This window comes from Argentina silus (assembly GCF_951799395.1).
Source record: "Argentina silus genome assembly, chromosome: 2".
NCBI lineage: Eukaryota > Metazoa > Chordata > Actinopteri > Argentiniformes > Argentinidae > Argentina > Argentina silus.
In genome coordinates this window covers 3,890,801-3,912,678 of record NC_139656.1, presented here as the reverse complement: position 1 = coordinate 3,912,678, position 21,878 = coordinate 3,890,801, and the positions used below count along the sequence as shown (strand labels likewise).

Genomic DNA, 21,878 nt, shown 5'->3' with positions numbered 1-21,878 from the left:
AAAGTTCGATAGATGGAAAGACAGATAGATTAGAGAAGGTTAGATAAATAGATAGATGTAAAGGATGGATAAATAAGAGAGGGTAAGTATAGAAAGATCTTCCTCCCCAAGGAGTTTTTCCTTGCCACTCTGCCCTATATTTTTCTCCCCTCTGGGGAGTTTGTTGCCTGACTTGCTTTTTAGGGGTCTATGGTTTGGTGTTAGATCATATTGTTTGTATTGTATTTATTGTTTATATTGTTTAGTATTGTTCTTGTTGTGAAGCACTTTGCGACATTTGTCCATGTAAAAAGTGCTATACAAATACATTTGAGATAAACATTTGGAGGTTAATCAGTATGGTTTAGTTAGTTAGGTTAGTTAGATATAATGTTGTAAGGTTACAAAAACCTTAATAGTTTAAAAAGTTGAATAGGTATCAGAAAGCTTTTATCAGGGTTGATGAAGATTTTATGGGTGGTTGAAAGAAAGTGAGATCATCTTATTATGGTAGCGGATGAAGTTAAAGAGTGTTTGGTTGGTTGGATGGATGGATGAATGAATAGATAGATGAAAGAGGGGAGAGGTATAGATAGATAAATACGAAGAAGAAGAGGAAGAGGAAAAAGAAGTATGAGCAATAACAATAATTGGACTTGCTGAAACAATGTATGTTTACACTCTGCAGTTTATGACACAAGACTTCCGTAGTACATTCAAATGGTCTGATTGTGAGTTTGTGATAACAATGGTCAATTCTGCAATTTGATTTATCTTGTTTTTCAATGAGCGTGTCGTGTTTTTCAATAGTTGAAAGGTTAGAAAGGTTAAAAGTTTTGGGAGTAACACAAAGCTTAATAGTTTGAAATGTTTAATGGGTATCAGAAAGGTTTTGACAGGGTTGATGATGATTTTCTGGGCAGTTGAAAGAAAGTGAGATAGGTTGGTTAGATTGGTTGGTTGATTGGCTGGATGAATGGATGGATGAAAAAGAGGATGGATAGATGGGAGAGAAAGATATAGAAAGATCAAGAACATAATTATTCTGAGGGAAGTAGTAGAAACTGGTGAAAGGAAGAAAGGATGATGCTAGGTAGTTGAAAGGTTAGATAGATATAAGGTTGGAAAGATAGAAGGTTAGATAGATAGTATGTTAGAAGGTCATAGATAGATAGATAGATAGATAGATAGATAGATAGATAGATAGATAGATAGATAGGATGACCCTGGGGTAGTTCAGTGGAGTGGGTAGAGGGTTGAGTGGTTGAGAGTGGTTCGGTGGGGTAGAACTGGTAGCCAAGAGAGTGCATTGTTGTGTAATCGTTCTAAGAATGTGTTCTGCAGGCCTCCTGTTGTTTTTATTTGTGAGTCCTGAAAGTTCCATGGCAGTTCAATCAACATTCCTGGGATCAACATTTGGCCTAAATCAACATTCCACCATGTTAACTGGATGAGAGGTTTTGGAGTTACAAAAAGCATAATAATTTAAAAAGTTTAATAGGTATCAAAAAGCTTTTGTCAGAGTTGATAATTTTGAGTTTTTTTAATTTTACAGTTGAAATGGTATTAATAACTTAAAAGGTGTAAGATCGGCAGTGGTTCAAAAATATCACCTGTTGGTTTCCATAGACCATGTTAAAAAGTGCACTTTCAAGTTTGTAACATTTAAAAAGTTTAATAGGTATCAAAAACAAAAGTCATTACAACGCAAGTTAGACCTTTCTGCACGTTTCGAAGTTGGACTGGTGTAAAAAGCTTAAAAGTTGTAGGTGTAGCAGGTGGAAGAAGAAAAATTTGTTCCAGAAAAAACTTTTTGGGCTTGCAAAGTAGTATTTTGGTAGTGGAAAAGGTTTAAAGATGTTTCGATCGATAGATAGATTTATTGGGTAGTTGAAAGAAAGTGAAATGGTCTTATTATGGTAACGGACAAAGTTAGAGATGGTTTGGTTGGTTGGTTGGATGTATAGAATGTTATATAGATAAATAGATAGATAGGATGAGCCAGGGGTACTTCAGTGGAGTGGGGAGAGAGTTGGTTGATTGAGTAGTAGAGTTGGTTGATTAACTGGACGAGTTTTTGGAGTTACAAAAAGTTTAATAGTTTAAAAGGTTTAATCTGTATCAGAAAGTTTTTATCAGGGTTGATGAAGTTTTTTCTGGGTAGTTGAAAGAAAGTGAGAGGTTGGTTAGGTTAGCTGACTTGATGGATGAATGGATAGATGAAAGAGAATGGATAGATGAGAGTGGAGGTATAGAAAGATCAAGAGAATTAAGAGGTTAAGCTGCATAGGTTATACTGAGTGAAGCAGTATTGACTGGTGAAAAGATGATGGCTAGGTAGTTGAAAGGTTAGATAGATATATGGTTGGAATATATGATATGGTATGTTAGGTCATAGATAGAATGTTAGATAGATAGATAGATAGATAGATAGATAGATAGATAGATAGATAGATAGGATGAGCCAGGCATAGCTCAGTGGAGTGGGTAGAGTTGGTTGGTTGAGTGGTTGAGAGTGGTAGAGTTGGTTAAGCAAGCCCATCTTATAAGTATGTCTAAGAACAATAGTTGAAGTTGCTGAAGCAAGACCACTAATGAAGACTGACACATTCTATCAAATACATTCCATGAGGTACACCACTGTTCCTATGCCTATGGCCCAGACAAAACTATTAGTAGCAGAAGGAATTTGAGGAGGAGAATGTCTGCAATGAGTTAATGGTGATGGGAGGGGAGGGCAACCAGTTGATAACAAAACAACCTTGCATCAATTTATGAATTAAATGTAGGCTAGACAAATCATATTAACAGTGGGATTACAAGAGAACAGAAGAGAAAATCAGAATGGATGAATCATCAGAATGATTCATTAACTCCACCCAGGTCTGACCTATGAGCCAAGAAAGCATGAGACAATCCAGCTCAACTTGAAATTACACATGCACTGACCACAGCTCAGGGAGTTGCCTTATTTATGTCTGGAGTCTGGACAGTGATTAAACTGGGTGGACAACAGTCAAGTTTTCAATCTGTGTTAATGTATAATGACTATAATGTTACCTACTCTCTCACAGCCCTATCTTAGAGGTCCTCTACGAGGACTGTTCAGTCAGAAGAATCAGTGCTGACGTGTTACGGTACAGGGTCTGGGTAATTTTGGCTCCTTTCTCTAGCCCCCACCCCCAACCCCCCACAAACCAACATCATGACTGTTGTCTTTGTACTGTGGGCCGTATTACTAAGGCAGTAAGCCCACCAACTCAACATCACATCACCCCCAGCTCCCCAAAGACTTACCAACCCAAAAGAATGTCTCTACACCGTAAAAGTTCCAAAAAGTCATTCTCCCTCTCTCTGCCCTAAAGCCAAAGGTAATTATCTTCCCCTGTGCCCCTTAGTCCAAATTATAGAGAGGAAAAATTGGCCACTCTAAAACACCCCATTCTTGAAAAACATCTGTTGTCGTTGATATTGGTAACTCAGCCACCACCCTCAAACAAGGAGGTGAAATATTAGAAAGCATTGAAAGTCAGATTTACAAGGCCATCTTTAAAACAGTTTGAGCCTTATAATTCAAACCAAAATGGCTGGCACTACAACCTCTGCCTGTGATGTGGGAGCCTTAGGAAGACAGATAGGATTGTTAAAACACAGCCCTGTAAGAGTTTGTGTCCTCTGAACACTGGTAATGTCAGTTCTCAGTCTGCTTGCACAGGCATAACTCTTGGAATGTATCCTCTGGCAGTGTACCCTTCACTTTGATGAAGAGTGTGCAACACTGCATAACACAAATCTCTCTGCGAGCCAATACTGAAAGGACACTTCTGCATCTATTAACCTGGCTCCTTAATCTCCTCAAAATGAAATTGGCTGCTCAAATTGTGGATCATATCCCTTAAAACATTATAATTATTGTGATAATGTACATTCAAAGAAGATCAATTGTGTGTAAAGAATAAACAAAACCTTAGGGGTTGCATTTGAGTACACATTTCATATCAATTTCTTAAAGAAGTGGCTTCCTCTTGAAAGTGGCGCCTGGACATGTAGAGCTGTGACACCTGACCTCTGACCCTTTAAGCAGCACCAGACTCTTCCTGGATCTGGGTTTCCCATGTCCTAGTTTTCTAGTGTCAGGCTGTAACTAGATTTATGGGACACTTAAGATGGCTTTGAAACTTTGGGACATATAACCTTTTACAAAACAACATCTTTTGGCAACATACATTTGGGGTCATGTATCAGCAGAAAAGGCATTGCGACTCCATACATAAACTTCAGAATGTAAACATAACTGGAAAAACTTGTCAGACAGCAGTAATGTTACAATTGCTAGCAGAGAGTTGAAGTGGTTGCTAATAGCTAAAGTAAATGACTAAATATTTAGCTGGCAAACTTTGGTAACCAAGGGGCGAAACAATCCACAGGCAAACTTTGTTAAACTTGGGGCAAAACAGTCCACATCCTTTTTTACGTTAGCTTTACTACCAATTTATGACGTATGGACTTTCATAGCGTATAGGCTACTTCCATCTCAAAGGTTACCAGGCTTCAGCACAAACACCCCTGTCTTTGTTACATAATGACAGACTTCAATGAGTATCGTTTAATCACTGTCACTGTCACTCTCTTCTTCTTCCTCTTCCTCTTCCTCTTCCTTTTTTCCCTGTGTCTCTTCCACCAGTCCTGAAAAGAAATCATCCCCCACTCCATAGGCTTTCTTGCTGAGGGACTTGAGGTTTCCATCTTTCTTCTTCCGCTTCCGGTAGTCACTGACTGTCATACTGGATAGGCTTGAGATGTCCCAGAACTTGATCAGCTGGTCGTGGGCACAGCTTGCAAGGAAATGGGAGTCTCGAGAGCAAGCAATTTGCTCAATAGGCTCCCCAACATGCTGCCCTATGCAGCCAAGTACCCGGTTGGGCAAAACATTTATGGCTCTGTCAAGAGAGAGAAAGACACATTACAAACATGTTTCTTTGTAACTCAGAGAAAGTAATGACTAAGTATTATATTGTTTACTCTATGACTGCATGCAACTGTAAGGCTTAGAATTGAACTGAGAATAACTGATTACTAATGCCAGCTTTTTCAATTTAGGACTGACAACGTGGCAAGAAATATGTGGGGAGCAGTAACACATTCCAGAGGAGTCACTTGAAGCCACACCATGGAGATCATATTTTGAAACCAGAATGTGTAGATTCCATGTATTTACTGTTCCTTAATTATGTAATTATGTAATTATGTAATTAAATCAAGAATGAAGAGATGAAAGATTTGTCATGTAGGCGTCTTTGTTATTGTATGTTCAATGTATTTGTTGTAAGTCGCTTTGGACAAAGGCATCTGCTAAATGTCATAAATGTAAATCTATACTGTGCATGCCTGTCACGTGAACTGATTGCTGGACTTCAAAGAATAAAGTCACGTTCTGGTGCTCCTGTATGCTGTTCCTTCCTTGAAGTCTTAATTCTCCACGTAGTTGATGTCACTCCTCAAACCCTCTAAACGGGGCGTTACATAACAACGCGACTACGTTTTTATAAGTAGACAATATTCACTCATTGGCTTGATAGACGCTTTAAGCAAAGATACTGTTGTTTTTGGTATAACATTGCCCTCTAGTGGACATTTATAGAATACCCACACATTAGAATTTCACTGTGGTTGTGTTTTGCATCGCATTGCAGTCGTCTCAAATTCAGCAAGCTCCTGTCTACAGAGGTGAACCGTATATGCCAAAAGCTAGGACTTGTTACGAATCATGAAAACACATATACATCTCCTACCAAAGCTAATTATGATGTCAACCACAACTGACAAGTAGTTTCTGATAATATAATATTATTCTAGAACATACGTATGTCTTCTGAATTGTTATAAACTCTGTTTAGATCCTGTGTAACACCAATCAGCCTCACCGTATCACTCCATCCATGGAGGCAGCACATACTATGCTATCTGTGATGGGGATGACGCAGTCCACAGATTCTGCCTGTATAGCAAAACGGTCACTGGTCGCTCCAAAGCCATTCCAGTTGAAGATGTACAAAGTCCCCTCGCTGGATCCACACACCACCTTCTGCCCTCGCTGCGTGATATTACATGCAGGGGTGGAACAGTGGACTGATTAGTCTTTGACTAACACAAACATTCTCTGCTTTTTATGTGTGTAAATATCTATTAATCTATGGTGGTGAACTCCCTCTTCTTAATGTGCCCAAAAATACCCATAAGAAATGCAAAAACCCAAGACTTTTATTATGGGACTCTATTACAGGTCTGGGCCCACTCACTTTCATAATGCTCACGGAGGTAAGGTCCCCACTCTGGAACTCTGAAAGGAGGTCAAACCGCCGCCTCTTGATGTTGAAGACACCCATCGTCCCATCGCCACTGTAACGTAATAAAACATTGTTGCGTGCATTCAGCAACCATTCAGTTCATCCTACTCCAAGTGCATAGAAACATGCCATGACTCAAAACAGTCCACACTTCACTTCCCTCTCACCTATCAATCCCCCTCCTCCTCCATCTGTTCATTCTTACCTGGAAGTGAGAAGCATTCTCTTGGCCTGGTCAATAGCAATGTCGCTGATATAGTCTTCATGGTGCTTCAGGTCCATGAATGATGTGCCTTTCCTCATGTCCCAAACCTTCAGTGTACCCCCATCATCCCCTGTGGCCAGCACATTCTCATCCACCAGCAGCAGTGCATTGATTGGGGCGCTGTCATATCAAGGATGGGAGAGGGTGAGTGAGGGACTCTGCAGTCACACCCATGTTCCACAATGTCTCATCATCAGCCTCTCTCAAGTAGCCTACTGGACAGTTTCAGACATTTCAAATATAAACTAAGCAAGTTCTGGCATATCTGACTGAAAAAATGTGATACAACCTGTGGGCTTTAGCAATGCGTGTGACAAGCTTTCCCCCCTCCACATCCATGAGATGGACTGACTTGTCTTTTGACACGCTGAATAGCTCTACAAGCACAGAGAAGGAAGGAACTTTAATGCAAGCACTCACCCGACAATATTGGAATCAAGGAATTTAAAGGGTCAGGAAATCATTTGACCATATGTAACATGTAAATACTGTGGGAATAATTCAGCACAGGAACCCAGTTATACACCTACAGACTTAATAAAAGATTTGAGACCATGTAAAGCAAAAGGCAAGACATTGATCAAAAGAAATGCAAAGCTGAGTCACAAACATATTTATAGCTCCATCCACCAAGTTTAACATCAGTGCTTGATCCTAGAAGGGTACCATAATACACTTACTCTGTCCATCATGAGAGAAAGCAACTTCCCTGCAAGACTTGAGGTGGTGACCAGATGACCACAGCTCCTTGTTCTCTCCCTCTGTGCACGAGTATGAATATCTATGTTGGTAAAAAAAACAATAAAATGATATGCACTTCCATGATGACATTCAGTTAGCTGCACTTAGGTGGTGGTGACAGGTGATCCCTGTTCCTTACACGTAAATGTCCCCATCAATATCTCCAGCAGCAAGAATGTCTTGCGTAGGATGGAATGCTACAGTGTTGACAATTGCTTGGAGTTTGATATCCTCCGGCGTCTCACGAATCCTTGGTTCTCTTGGTTCATCAGTCAATTCGTTCTATGGAGATAGACAGCAAATTAAGCTTTCATAATGACATGAGCACATGCGGAGGAGGCACTTTGAGTGGACTTAGAAGTTATACAACATGATTGTTGTAGTTGTAGAAATACCTCTTTGTCTTCCTCGTCAGCAGAATCCGCCACTGTCGGAAGATCCTCGACGTCCTGAGTAAAGTAAGCAGACACAACACCCTCGATAATTTACCCATTGATTGTCAAAACGTGGTCTACCATCTTAACACTCATGTACTCACCATGGAGGCCGCCATGCTGTTTCAGTGTCGTATAGCTACAGTACGCCATGCAAAGATGCATTCAAGTCCAACATTTTGCAGCGTTCCTAAATGTTTCTTTTGAATGCGCCTTGTTTGAAGGCGGGTGTTGGGGAAGAAGCCGCCTCCGTCATCAGAACCTCTGTAATGATAATTTGGGAATTTCGAACTTGATGATATCCTAGCTTTTATACAGCATATGATATGTCATTGTTTTTCGCTATCCAGCAAACATTGGCACCTGGATAAGCTCGAACATTTAGAGAAAGAAAATTACATACAAGCATCTTAAACCATGGCTACTGAGTTGCCCATCTCAGAATCAGCGGTCCCGTTAGATGAGCCCGAACAGGTTGAAGACGAGGAACATTGGCTGTATGGGGGTGAATATACAATATCCCCATATTGATGATAGGCATGCTAAGCATCAAGCTCAGATGTTGATCAGGAAAGAGGAAAGTCAGTCAATGCATTGCACAATGCAAGCGAATAGCTTAATGCTTGCCCCATGATTTAAATGGCATGAAAGCAGCAGCGGGTTATTTGCAGATCCTGATGCGCCGTCTTGAGTGATGTCTTGATTCCTCGTGCACACTTGTTTAGATCACTTTATAGTTTGTACCTATAATAAAGCTGCTATCAAGGTAGCCCTTCTTTTGATCATTGAACTGGCCCTCAATTAACAAGCAATCTTAATCACTATTGAACTGTCACCTTTTTAGAGGAAAACTCCAAGAAACAAAATGACTCGGAGGGTTTACCTGGGTAAGAATCATTGGCTCACTTAAACCTCACATGTTCCAAGTTCCACAATATTGCATTTCACAACCTCACATGTTCCAAGTTCCACAATATTGCAGGCTATACAATTCAATTAACATGATACATGCAGTACATTTACATGCAGATTATTATAATGAAATTAGAATGTTTCTCATGCAGATTTTTCACAATGAAGGCTAATATTAAAATGTAACTTAAAAATATGAATGTTATTATAATGTAATTACTATGATGTTTCCCTCCGCCTAGGACTGGTGACTCCCCTCAGCTGACTTCAGTGGGCAACACAGAGGAGAAGGATGCCATGGCACAGGCATGGGAGCCATCTCATCTTCATTTCTCATCTCCTTTGCCTGGCATAAACTCAAGCATAATGTACACTTGTCATTGTCTCTATGTGTTTGGTGTGTGTGTTACAAATATGCCATATGGTTATTAAAAGTGATTTAACCCTGGGGGTTCAGTTACCATTCTATCATACTCTGAAATTCATCAATAGTAGCTTAACCCCTGGTGTAATTTCCTGTTAGGATTTACAGTAGATTGTTGCATATTTGGTCCCTGAGTGTATTTTCCAAAATCACTGATGGGGATAATACATATTGTTTTGTCTCTGTGTAGATCAAACTAACTCGTGAAAATGAGTTATGAGTTTTACTCTATCCCTTTTCAACAGGAAGACAGAGGGGCTGAAGGTGAAGAGGAGGACAGTGACAGTGATGACGATGATGACGTCAAGGTCACTATTGGTAACATTAAAACCGGTGCACCTTCCTACATGTAAGTGTATTCTACTGGTCATCCTCTAGAGATAACTCAGCTCAGAATATGTAGGACAGTTGCGTTTGCAAAACACTGTGTTTAATTCAAGGGTTATAATGCTGTTTGGAATAAAGACAGTAGCTATCCCACTTGGTTTAAAACCAGGGAGAGTTCATGTACATTTAAGGTTCTGGATGGACTGTAATAGATATTTCCTGACCTCTGCAGGGGGCCTGGCATGAACCTGAATTTGAAACCAGCACGTTCCTATGGTCCATCAGCAGCCAGTGAGTTACCTGCTTATGAAACTTTAGCGCTACTAATATGGATGATAATAATATTTTTGGTGTTGGCCGACGAATTATGTCATCTTTTTGTATGTATCCTAGTTAAGCTACCTCCTAAAGGTATCGATGTAGATTTACTGGGGGGCTACAATGGTTTGCCAGTTGTGGAATCAGAGGTGGACATTTTTGAGGACAAACCTTGGAGGAAGCCTGGTAAGGGTTTTGTCGTACTGCAATGTGTGATAACGCTGAATTATTTTACAGAACATTTTACTTGTCCTCCCTCAGTAGTCAATGTGTTACCATGCAAATAAAGCATTTTCACATGATGATGATATATTTATTGTAAATTGATTTGATTACCAAAAGACTAGAGAATAATAATACTAATAATTGCATAATGTGATATCTAATTTCAAAGTCTAATTTACAAACTAATTCATACTATTTCACACTAATAGTCATTTTTCCAACCTTCTAACTCAGTGCGTTGTTCTGTCTCCAGGTGCAGATCTCTCCGATTATTTTAACTATGGTTTAAGTGAGGAAACATGGAAAGGGTACTGTGAGAAGCAGCGCAGACTACAGCTTGGACTGGAGCCCAGTGCTCTTCTCAGTTTTGAGAACAAAATAACAGTGAGTCCTCAAACAATGGATAATAACACCAACTTATCAAGCCACCAAATAACACATTTGGTTTGTTTCCACCCAATATAGTATTATATTATTAATTATAATGTTGCTAATAACAATAATTGTTTATTGTTTTACTTTTGAGGTTCAGCAGGGAAGGGCAACCACATTAGAGAAGGACACAGAACCGTCTTCCATGAAGTTTGACTACAAGCCAGACTTCCCCCCTCCTTCCATCATTGCTCTTACCAATAACCGTCTGAAGGCAGGACCGCCACCTAACAGGTAAACAAAGATAGTGAGAAAGATTGAAAAACAGTTAAGAAAACAAACGTACTGTATGCCTTGATAAGTTGAAACTCAACTCAAGAGCAGAATTTGATATTGCTCTGCTTTCAGATTTCGCAAAGAAAGCATGTCAATCTATCAGTTGAGGCTATTGATGGTTTTGATGGATGGTTTTGAATGCAGTGAGAATGCTGGAGGCCGCTCTCTCTTTATAGGAAATTGGGTGGAACGATCGACGTGATTGGTGGACAGATAGGAGCCATTCGACGAGTTGAAGGCCGGAGGAGAGAAATGCAGGAACAGAACCCCATCCAGGTTAATCTCTTCACATCGCCAATGACCTTCTCTTGTCAACCCCTTGTTGAAAAGCATGAAACCAAAGATGACACGGTTGAACTGTAAGGAGCGTAAATCTTGTTTTACCCACATGTAATTTGGCATACATGCGAACACACACACACACACACACACACACACACAACTGCACCTTATTGTTCTGCAACAATCCCTGTTACTAATATGATCTATTTAACAACTCTACAGGTGCTTGGAGACCATGGTAATAAAACACAAATCTTGGGTCAACCAACAGGACCTCTCCCTCTTCCACTGGGCATGCCCCCACCACACTTCCTGCATCCTCCTCCACTAGTATCTGGAATGCCCCCACCTCTTCACCCTTCAGGTAAGGACTGAACAGGACTATTCATGAGATTAAAAGGGCATTGTTCTTCTGTCATTTGTCAACGGACTGAACACCAGTGGTGTTTCATAGTTGATTTCCCTTGCTTGATTACGTTTGGGCACCTACATGGAATGATCTTTATTGAAAGATGTTGTCTCCTTCCCAGGTATACCCCCACCTTCCATTACAGGTAAGTAGTCATACTGTAGCTGAACAAAAACCTGAAGGGTATCAATCTATGTTATCGCTTGGGGGTTCAAGCGAGATTAATCTTATAAATTCCATACAATTTGAAAATCATCATCATCAAAATTACAATCAAATTATTTGTTCAAATAGCTTAAGACCATGAATCTCAATCACATTTGATCTCACATTTTTTTCTTGTCATTGCCTCTATGTGTTTGGTGTGTCTTACAAATATGCCACCCCAAGTTCAAATATTTGTTGTGATTGATGATTACAAACAGAGCTATTCTAGAGAAGTTGTCATAATGCTGGCATCATGTTTTTCCTAGGCATGTTCCCACCCCCCCTTGCTCCTCCTCCTGCCCTAATGATGCCACCGGTGGATAGGTGAGTTAATGTCAATAATATACTATGTAATATCTTCTGTCAGAATTCAAGGCTTTCCCAAAGCTGAATATGTGAAATGTATTGTGCTGTATAGAAGTTTGATTGCAGGCAGTCAGCAATATGCAATATTGTGAAGGTGTGTCAGTGGAGTACTGAGTGGTTAGAGAATAGCTGTCGTTTGGATATGATCTTTATTTATGTGATGTATTGAGTATCAAAAGTCTTCTCTAAAGCAGATGTCCTTCCCTTGCTCACAGCAGTAGAGGTCCTCCATTTGGACCTTACCGTGGAGGTACGTAATGTGTAGTCATTCCATTGCTGTTGTAACAAATGTACTGAATGTTTGATATGTAAGTACAATTATAATGTTCACCCATTGACTTTATGCTCCATATCATACTTATGCTGCAATAATTCCCCATTTCATTCAAGTTGATACAGTGTCTTCTCTTTCAGACCCTAGTTTCATCAGCTATCCTCCAGTCTCGTCATCACACATGGCTTGGGGTCCAGTGTTGGAGAAGGGGGTTGGGCGGGACGGGGGACGAGAGCATTGGGAGTACCAAGGTAGCCGAGACAGGGGGGGGGATCAAGAGAGAGAGCATACTCCAACCACCAGTGAATATGTGTAAGTACATGAGCCAAATACAATACAAAATATAATTTAAGCTACTGGTGGTCATCTAACCACTAACACACTAATTGCACTAATACAATATGTTTTGATGACCTTTACTGTCCTAGTGAGGATGACCGTTACCACTACTACAGCCATGAACGAGAGAGTAACCGAGAATACAAGCGCAGTTACCATCACGCTCACGACATTAGTGGGGGGCGTAGCCGGGAGAGGGAGGAGCATCAAAGAGAGAAACGGCATCGTGACAAGGAGGAGGGTAGCAAACACAAGTCTTCCAAACGGTGAGGGAGAGATTATCTTGTTTTCAGATTTGAGAGCCATTTGGCCGATCGGGTAATTTTAAATGTTTATGTTTTTTTAAATGTTGATTCAAATTATAATCACATCAAATAAGCAGTTTTACTGTCCTACAACCAAACAACACTATGATTTATTCACAGCAAGCAGCATGACGAGGAGGGGGAGGGGCACCGCAGACACAAGCACAAGAAGAGCAAACGCAGCAAAGAGGACAAGGAGGTCACAGAGGATGCTGAGAGGCGAGGGGACTGAATCCAGTGGACCACGGCTAGTTTTTACTTTTTTAGATATCATAATGGCTCTGAACTGCTTTGGTATCTATCAGTGAAAAATGGGATATGAAAATGGCACTTAGATTGGATGCCAGATTATGACTGCTATCCTTCTAAGTTGTTTCAAGAGCCTGTTGATTAGGTGTAGCAGCTCACAGTTCTTACTAGAATAATGGTATTAGCCAATGCATTGATCATGGACATGGACATATATATATATATATATATATACCAAACAACACTATGATTTATTCACAGCAATAAATCATATATATATCTGTTACATTGGAAATATACAGTATTTAATGTCATGAAATTAACTGAGTTGATGTCACTTTTGTATTGAAAAGAAGAAGATCATCATATAGATTCACACTATAGTATAAAAATGCATACTGTTATCAATATTTCCAGCACAGAGTAGCAAGAAGACATAACCTTGTATTGAATAGAATTGTATTCCTGTCTTTTTTATATTAAAGATTCCTTGGACTAACTATTTAATCATGTATTTAATGTTTCTGGTCATAAGAGATCTATGGAAAATCTAATTTAAAAAAACATAAAATAACAAAAAAACACTTACAGTTAAAAACCTAAGGAACATTAGGACATCTTTGATAAGTGCCCCCTTATCTGACAGGAATACACACTCACTGAACACTTTATTAGGAACACCTGTACACCTTCTCATTCATGCAATTATCTAATCAGCCAATCGTGCGGCAGCAGTGCAATGCATAAACTCCTGCAGATACAAGCCAGCGTCAACCATCAGAATGGGGAAAAAATAAATAAATAATGTGATCTCAGTGATTTTGACCGTGGCGTGATTGTTGGTGCCAGACAGGCTGGTTTGAGTATTTCTAAAAATGACTGCTGATCTCCTGGGATTTTCATGCACAACAGTCTGAAGAGTTTACTCAGAATGGTACAATAAAGAAAAAACATCCAGTGAGCGGCAGTTCCATTACTACCGGGAGCACAGGGGAATGAGAGGTGGCACTTTGGATTTTTTAACATCACGTCCTGTGTATTTGAAAACATCATCATGGACCAGAATCTCAAAGGAATGTTTCCAACGTCTTGTGGAATCAATGCCACGAAGATTTGAGACTGTTTTGAGAGCAAAGGGAGGCCCTACCCAGTATTAGCATAGTGTTCCTAATAAAGTGTTCGGTGAGTGCGTGTGTGTATATATACTTTGCTAGTGAGGGTTTTATGGTAAGTTTATATATAGCAAAGCCTCAGTTTGTATTTGTTCATTGCACATGCTGAATCAATAATTTTATTTCATAATTTTAACTCTGAAATACGATAGTGCCCAAAACCCATGTGGTCCTTCAAATCTGCTGTAGGGGTTAGACTGTCAGTAGGCTTTTAGGGGTCACGGACTGGCAGTAGGCCTTCATAGGCATTAGTTGCTTATACTTGTTCAGTTCTAAACTGTGTAAAACATGTCATTTGAGTGACGGCAGTTTGAAGGGGTCTTTCTTAGTAAATACATGAGCAAGTTAATAATTCTAGCACAATACGGATACCAGGGTCCAATTTTCAAGCAATGTGTTATCGTTCTTATGCATATACTGATAGCCTTGATAACTTGTTTCATTGAGGAGTGGGCCTGGGGCAATTTGAGAAGCGAGACTGTCAGTGGCTCTGCTGGCGGATGACCTTTCAGATCTTGAGGAAGCTGCCATGCCACAAGGGCACAGGGTATTGGATCTTTGAAATGTGCTGAATGGGTTTTCTGTCGTGTAGGACATGAAATCATAGCTCTATACACTACATTTTTTTATAATATATATATTTTTTACAACATTCGATGTAACATGGCAAATTGTTACACACAGAGCACACCCCAGCTGTTGCCGGCACATTTTTATTCCTGTTACCTCATTCCATTCATTCAAGGTCTACCCTGCCCACATTCACTGATAACCAATGACAATAGCCCAATGGCAATTCACAGTTCCCGTTGTGTCTCGCGTTCGCTGACTTTCTTAAAATTCCAACGCGTCTATAAAATCGGCCATTTCGTTCGAGCACAGATCGTCTGCTGTAGAGGGCAGTGGGGGATTCTTTTTGTACAGACTATCTGCAAGTCAACTTACCACACTCTACAATGAATGAGACCGCAGTTTCGTTTGCCAAGGACTTCTTGGCCGGTGGCATCTCAGCTGCTATCTCCAAAACGGCTGTTGCTCCCATCGAGAGAGTGAAGCTTCTCCTTCAGGTAGATATGCCGCGTTCCGCAGTCACTGTTGCCAAGCGTCAGCTAGCGTGATTTGACGAGCTAGCTGTTAGCTAGCTGTCATTGAATGAGGGTGCCTTTGCTTTAACCATGTATTAATCAACGTTTATCATGTATGTATGTATGTATCCATCACTGCTAACTAAGCATTAAACTAGGTTGATGCATGTTTGATGGATACAGGATGCGGTGCTTGACTCCAAATTTGGCTACAGAATTTGAGGTCATGGGATGTTTGAGATGACCTACACGAGCTAGCTAGCTTACTTGCTAACGCGGTCATCACTCAGGAAGAAGGATAGCTAGGCGGCCTGTTAGCTAACAAAGGACTAGCATAGTTTGACATTGGGCCAATTATTTTTAAAGGGTGAGATCTGCTATAACACCGTGCACGATCTTGCAGTTTCCTCATGTACCGTGCCCTGAGAACTGAAGTGTATTATAACATCACGTATTTAGACAATTTAGTTGGCGAACTGAGGCCGGGATTTGACGGGCCTCCGGTAATTTCTAACCTCCTTGGTAACTCGTACTACATTCGCATTGTAACTAGCTACTTTAAAAACTGGCGTTACCGTGGACTTCTTTCCTGCCAGTAAACTATACCGGTAGGCCTACATCGTGCATTAGCCGCATATTTGCTGACGTATTAATTTCATATGCTACCTCCCTAGCTACGTATATTAATCCTACTTGTTGATTTAATTTCTTCAGGTAAAGTTTGTCGTAGATAGATAGCAATATTAAAGTAACCCTAGAGAGGATTTAGACAGGTGCCAAGGTCGCGACAAGGGGAGCTCGTGATGGCTGCATAGCTTATAAAGTCGAAGAGCTTCGGCATCTATACGTGTTAAGTTGTTGCTTATTAACTGACTTTAATCTTTATTTAATTTCTCATGTATTTTCTAACAGGTCCAACATGCCAGCAAGCAGATCACCGTCGATATGCAGTACAAGGGAATCATGGATTGCATTACCCGCATTCCAAAGGAGCAGGGCTTCCTCTCCTTCTGGAGGGGTAACCTCGCCAATGTCATCAGATACTTCCCCACACAGGCCCTCAACTTTGCCTTCAAGGACAAGTACAAGAAGGTCTTCCTTGATGGTGTCGACAAGCGCACCCAATTCTGGAGGTACTTCGCTGGCAACCTGGCCTCCGGTGGTGCTGCTGGTGCCACATCCCTGTGTTTCGTCTACCCCCTCGACTTCGCCAGAACCCGTCTGGCTGCTGATGTTGGAAAGCCTGGAGCAGGGAGAGAGTTCAATGGCCTGGGAGACTGCCTGAAGAAGATCTTCAAGTCTGATGGTCTGAAGGGCTTGTACCAGGGCTTCAATGTGTCTGTGCAGGGCATCATCATCTACAGAGCGGCATACTTCGGCATCTATGACACAGCTAAGGGTAATTCGATTTTTGATTTATTAATTTATTTGATGTTGGATTTATAATAAAAATGTCCTCACCCTTCTGTAGGAGGGCTTGTTTGAAAGGAGGCATTGGTATGGGGATCTCTAACCTTCATTCCTTGTGCTTTCAGGTATGCTTCCAGACCCCAAGAACGCCCACATATTGGTGAGCTGGGGCATTGCTCAGTCTGTGACGGCTGTTGCTGGCCTGACCTCCTATCCCTTCGACACCGTCCGTCGTCGTATGATGATGCAGTCTGGCCGTAAAGGAGGTGAGTTGTCTGAAATGGACTGAACATCCAGTAGTTCTGTCCACTAAACCTTTTACTACACTTAAGATGTGATCTACTGACATTGTCTTTGCATATTTGTTTCAGCTGACATCATGTACACTGGGACCATTGATTGCTGGAAGAAGATCGCACGTGATGAGGGTGGCAAGGCCTTCTTCAAGGGAGCCTGGTCCAACGTTCTCAGAGGCATGGGTGGCGCCTTCGTGCTGGTCTTGTACGATGAGCTGAAGAAAGTCATGTAAATCCTTTTTATAACATCGCTGTTGAATTTACATTAAATGGCTAAATGTAACATACTTTCCATTTCTATGGACTCTGCATTCTGCCTTATTTATGGGAACAAACTAGTGTTACACTACTAGTTGTGGGCAATGGCTGTAAGTTGTGCATCTTTTATCATTCAAACGTTCCACATTCTCTTTACCTGTCATTCCTGTTAAAGAAATCTCTGAACATCCTCCTCCTGTCAACCAGTAGGTTTGTTTGTAATCACAACTTGAATAAATTCATTTCTGGTGAACAAACCTACCCTGTAATGATGATGTCAATTGTGTTTTTTTGGCGGGGGGGCGGGGAAGAGATGTCTGTCCTGCTCTGTTGAATATGTAGATTTGTTGAATACCAGTCACAGCTAGAGTTGGGGAAACGAGCACTGATTGGATAATGAAATGCATTGAAGTGGATTACACTGAACTTACTGCTATATTTACACATGCTTATCTCCTACTTAGCCTTCATGACTTTACCCTGACCAGCCAGCATAGGGTTGTAGTACACTGTTTGGGCTACTTCAGGTTGTAGTACACTGTTTGGGCTACTTCAGGTTGTAGCCAGTCTGCAACCGATCCTGTTCCTTTTAATCACAGCGTTTATTGGAGTGTGAAGTTGTACTTGTCTGTGTGGCCTCCTCGTTGGGGGGTTCATAGTGTGGTTTCTGAATGAAATGAACGCAACTAATTCTGATCCGCAGATGCCAGAATTTGGCTAGACCTAATGCTATTACTACCCATTGCCCTGAACTCCTCACACATTGTACATTCAGATTATGTTGTGGGAAGGTAGTCCAAGAAATGTAATTTGAAGTGGGTGCTGACATGTTATAACAGACCTGCAATAATATTGGGTCCTGCGCCAATGGTGTTAAATGCCGGAGATGCCTCCTCCAGTAGTCTTGCCATATGCATGAAACATGATCCCAAGTGCAGTTCTCCATTTTGACTTTGGAGTCCGAGTCTATTTCTACTTTGCTTTTTAATTTATTGAATGCAAGTGTAGTTGTAGACATGTCCTTAGTTCCTAAATATATGCCATTTAGCTGACGCTTTTATCCAAAGCGACTTATACTGGAGTGTGTGCATACATTTCAGTATATATGGTCCCAGCAGGAATCAAACCCACAACCTAAGCGTTGTTAGCGCCATGCTTTACCAACTGAGCCACAGAAGACCATGTTAAATGTAGTTTAAGGTAGTGTTGACTGGCAGGAAATCAGATATGGTAGATTCATGCCATCAAGTTGTCACTTAAAGTAAATACCTACAGGATAGGACTACATAATACACTTTTAAAAGACAATGTGTAATGCAGGCCTACTGTTTTTTATTAAGGATAATCAAGAGTGTGCTTAATTGAATCTTGGAAACAACTTTAAATGTGTGCAGAAGTTAACACAACTTCTACAGCATTTTTGTCAATAAAACATGTGCCTGATTTGTCAATGATGGTAGATATTTCCAGTGCCTCGCTTTCACCAAGGTGAGTGCAATATCCTTTTGAGAGAGAATGGACATTTTTGCAACTACCATAGGAGCACCTGTGACACAAGAAGACATGGAGTAAGGAGCAACAGAAATCTTATTTTATCGGCTATCCCAGGACTTCCAGCTGGAAGCGGGCCCTCTCCTGTCAAAAAAATAACGAAAAGAGAGAGTTGAGTTCTGATAGCTGGTATTGAGTCAGATGGATCATCATTTGATTAGATTAAGATTAGAATAACTTAATCATGCATACAATATGCATGATTATACATATATATTGTATAAGCAAGCACATACAAATCATGTAACAGTACACATTTACAGAAACCCACTACAATAAAGTGCAACTTCTACATTTTCACCCTATTAGTACACCCACCTCTGCTTAGGGGATCTGACCTGATGTTTTGCCAGTAGACAGTTCGGTCCTGGGCTACAGTGGCTCTAAAATCAGATGCACAATTCATATATTAATTAACACCTGCACATGATGGATGTTTGTTGTCATGTCAATTATCTAATGAGATTGAGCACTATTAAAATGCATTATGACTAGAGATGCACCGATTCGATACATTGGTATCGGGCTGATATTGGCCTAAAATGCTGGATCGGGAATCAAAGATAGGGAATGCTTTTTACCAATCCGATGCCATGACGCAAACTGACGTAAAAATTGGCCAAACATGTGCGCCATCGACTGAGTGGTATTGGTGCATCCCTATTTATGACTATTTCTTTAATACATTTGGAGGGAATAGAGAACATTCTCACCTGAAGTAGACAGAGCCGATATTGTTGGGTGGCATCCAGGAGTAGACAGTGGTGTTGCCCTTTGTTTGGGTGTTGGCATGTGTCATGGCAACTTCTAGGTTCCCTGGGCACTTGGAGACACAATTACCGTTGTCATCCTCATCTCAGATAAATTAGATATGTACATATCTAATACTTGGGCAACAGTATAGTATTACTATCAGATCCCTCTAAGTGGTCTAAGCCACATCCCAGAAAGGCTAGAAAGGTTGGAGTCAATTAGATTTAAATTCAGTCAATGCAGAATGTGATTTGAATTTATATAATTGCATGAGAAGCAATTCACACACCTGCAGAAGCCTGGTATTTTCAGGAGGATTTTTCCAAGACCCCAAAGCTTTAGGGCTGTCTCCTGTCCGGGCCTCCAATAGCACACCTCTGTATACTGGTCCAGTTATTGTCACTGGTTGGGGAACACAAACATACAGTACAGCAGATGTATCATTGTTGTTCCCTGTGCACCTGGAGACGCAATTACCTTTGTCAGAGAAACATCTTGTCTGCTCGCGTACAAGCAAATGCCTCCAAATGTTTTGGATGCCGCTTAAGACAATGACTAAAAACATACTGCCATAGCAACCAGGGAGTTTTTTAGTGCCAAAAAGTGGAAAGTTCTTGATTGGCCAAGTCAATCTTCAGATTTAAATCCATTTGAATGCATTTAATTTCCTGATGATATGATTTTAGGCAAAAATACCTCAAAAGAAAGGATTATTGACCAAATATTAAACATGACATATAACTTGGACATTATATGAATCTGACCCATTACCTTTGGTACCCTGAAATAGGGAGACTATGTATTTAAATGTTGTCATTTCTAAATGGTGTTAAATCTATATTTTAATCTCATACTAATTGTTTCATGTCAAATTAAACCTTTGGAATATAGAGCCAAAAGAAGAAAAAATGCTTCACTGTCCCATTACTTACACGGGGCACATGTCTCTGTGGTGTAACATTTCTAATTTGATGATATTGAGGAAAGTTGATAAAGAACACCAAAGAAATGGTAATAGAATAGATGTGGATCCAGAGACCTTACTGTATGCTGGTTACTAAGTAAAATAAATCAACAAACAACGCTGATAAAGGTTCACATTGTAGGGTGTCTAACATCTTACCTTTGACGTACTGGCCATCCTGAAAGGTCTTGGTGTTGGTGGTGATAGCGTAGGGTGCTGTAGTGGGCTGTTGCTGCACACCTGCACCATGGCGAGGCATCATGTCTTCACAGGCAGAGGCTGGTGCACCACCTGGTGCACCAAAACAGAGAGAGAGCACTTGCAGGATGATCAAACCAGGCAGCAACGAATCCATCAGATAATATCTGGTTTAGTCTGGATGATAAAATACAAGGTGACAGCACCGTCTACAGATGGGGAAGTAGGAAGAAGGTGAAATGGCCACCGCTGTGTCAAGAGATGTCTTTTGAAGAATATTATTGCTGAGTCACCCAAGCAAAAAACATTAATTTTCTGTGGCCATCACTTATTCCCTCCCCTTTCCTCACACTTCAACATGGGTGTCAGGTGAACCCCTGACATGCGTAACATTAGAAGTCCTCCTCCCTCCCCGTTCTATTACCACAAAAAATTACAAATATTCTGTTCATTCTCCTCCCTTTTGATGGCAAAACAAAGCAAGCCTTTCTTCTCTATTGACTACCGTGAAAAATAGCAATTATTCTCAGTAGACTGCTGCTCTGGTGACTATGTGACTGAACTCTGATGATAAATGAGAAGTTGAACTTTACACAATAACTATAAAGGTTCTGAAGAAACATGGCCTTGCATAAGTCTGGTTTTGTCTTATTAAGTCTTATTTTGGCACTTGATTAAGTTAAAAAGTTTGGACTACAGATAGATGGATAGATGAATAGATATATACAGTAGATAGATAGATAGATAGATAGATAGATAGAGAGAGAAATAAAAGATATGTAAATATGCTTAATGTTTAAAAAGTCTAAATCGTATAAAAAAATCTGTATAGAAGTTTTTAAAGTAGGGTCAGTACACATTTTAAAGTTGGACTGAGTTGTCAAGCTTAAAAGATGAAAGAAGAGCTGCATTTTAAAATATATCATAGGAACCCAATGGTCCTCATAGAAACCCATCTTAATTCATGCAATTTAAAGGAGCTTTGTAGGGTTTGTTGGTAATCTGCTACCTCTTGCCACCACAGCAAAATTCAGTTCGAATTTCCAAACAACAACATCTCCCAAACAATCAACAATCTCC

The 21,878-nt window shown here is 40.4% G+C and overlaps 4 protein-coding genes across 5 annotated transcripts; 2 read left to right on the top strand and 2 right to left on the bottom strand.

The window, feature by feature from the left end:
• Positions 1-1,601: 1,601 nt before the first annotated feature.
• wdr55 (WD repeat domain 55) lies at positions 1,602-7,941 on the bottom strand. The gene is made up of 9 exons (XM_083688334.1): positions 7,871-7,941; positions 7,728-7,781; positions 7,472-7,614; positions 7,272-7,372; positions 6,881-6,968; positions 6,532-6,711; positions 6,279-6,378; positions 5,904-6,073; positions 1,602-4,919 (listed from the first exon to the last, which is right to left on the bottom strand). Exons 1-9 carry the CDS (start codon positions 7,883-7,885, stop codon positions 4,586-4,588), a joined length of 1,185 nt encoding a protein of 394 aa, XP_083544460.1. The 5' UTR covers positions 7,886-7,941; the 3' UTR covers positions 1,602-4,585.
• A 242-nt stretch (positions 7,942-8,183) lies between these two features.
• Positions 8,184-13,094, top strand: LOC310822087 (uncharacterized protein; the record flags this gene model as incomplete). Its single annotated transcript, XM_083694380.1, has 16 exons — positions 8,184-8,271; positions 8,611-8,653; positions 8,921-8,984; positions 9,348-9,451; positions 9,662-9,720; positions 9,823-9,933; positions 10,226-10,356; positions 10,499-10,638; positions 10,857-10,956; positions 11,185-11,326; positions 11,493-11,516; positions 11,845-11,902; positions 12,160-12,194; positions 12,359-12,530; positions 12,647-12,823; positions 12,983-13,094. 16 exons carry the CDS (start codon positions 8,184-8,186, stop codon positions 13,092-13,094), a joined length of 1,560 nt encoding a protein of 519 aa, XP_083550506.1.
• Positions 13,095-15,161: 2,067 nt separating this feature from the next.
• LOC310825039 (ADP/ATP translocase 2) lies at positions 15,162-17,601 on the top strand. The gene is made up of 4 exons (XM_083697462.1): positions 15,162-15,350; positions 16,281-16,767; positions 16,904-17,044; positions 17,150-17,601. Exons 1-4 carry the CDS (start codon positions 15,240-15,242, stop codon positions 17,305-17,307), a joined length of 897 nt encoding a protein of 298 aa, XP_083553588.1. The 5' UTR covers positions 15,162-15,239; the 3' UTR covers positions 17,308-17,601.
• Positions 17,602-18,642: 1,041 nt separating this feature from the next.
• On the bottom strand, positions 18,643-21,089 carry LOC310825041 (putative defense protein 2). 2 transcript variants are annotated; one of them, XM_083697465.1, is made up of 5 exons: positions 20,760-21,089; positions 19,926-20,038; positions 19,597-19,706; positions 19,222-19,266; positions 18,643-18,967 (listed from the first exon to the last, which is right to left on the bottom strand). In XM_083697465.1, the coding sequence occupies exons 1-5, from the start codon at positions 20,953-20,955 to the stop codon at positions 18,925-18,927; spliced, it is 507 nt and encodes a 168-aa protein (XP_083553591.1). In that variant the 5' UTR covers positions 20,956-21,089; the 3' UTR covers positions 18,643-18,924. The 2 variants fall into 2 exon arrangements, with proteins under 2 accessions (XP_083553591.1, XP_083553590.1); XM_083697464.1 differs by having other exon boundaries at positions 19,202-19,266; positions 20,760-21,060.
• Positions 21,090-21,878: the final 789 nt, after the last annotated feature.

Bases quoted from the DNA above. Each gene is read 5' to 3' on its own strand.
- wdr55 (XM_083688334.1), bottom strand. The intron at 7,615-7,727 runs GTATTTCTACAA...CTATCTCCATAG, and splicing joins CTGACGAGGAAGACAAAGAG to AACGAATTGACTGATGAACC. The intron at 6,074-6,278 runs GTGAGTGGGCCC...AATATCACGCAG, and splicing joins CCTCCGTGAGCATTATGAAA to CGAGGGCAGAAGGTGGTGTG.
- LOC310825039 (XM_083697462.1), top strand. From the start codon at position 15,240: ATGAATGAGACCGCAGTTTCGTTTGCCAAGGACTTCTTGGCCGGTGGC. The intron at 16,768-16,903 runs GTAATTCGATTT...TTGTGCTTTCAG, and splicing joins CATCTATGACACAGCTAAGG to GTATGCTTCCAGACCCCAAG. The intron at 17,045-17,149 runs GTGAGTTGTCTG...TATTTGTTTCAG, and splicing joins GCAGTCTGGCCGTAAAGGAG to CTGACATCATGTACACTGGG.
- LOC310825041 (XM_083697464.1), bottom strand. From the start codon at position 20,955: ATGGATTCGTTGCTGCCTGGTTTGATCATCCTGCAAGTGCTCTCTCTC. The intron at 19,707-19,925 runs GTGTGTGAATTG...TGTGTCTCCAAG, and splicing joins AAAATACCAGGCTTCTGCAG to TGCCCAGGGAACCTAGAAGT. The intron at 18,968-19,201 runs GTGGGTGTACTA...TTTTTTTGACAG, and splicing joins GTCAGATCCCCTAAGCAGAG to GAGAGGGCCCGCTTCCAGCT.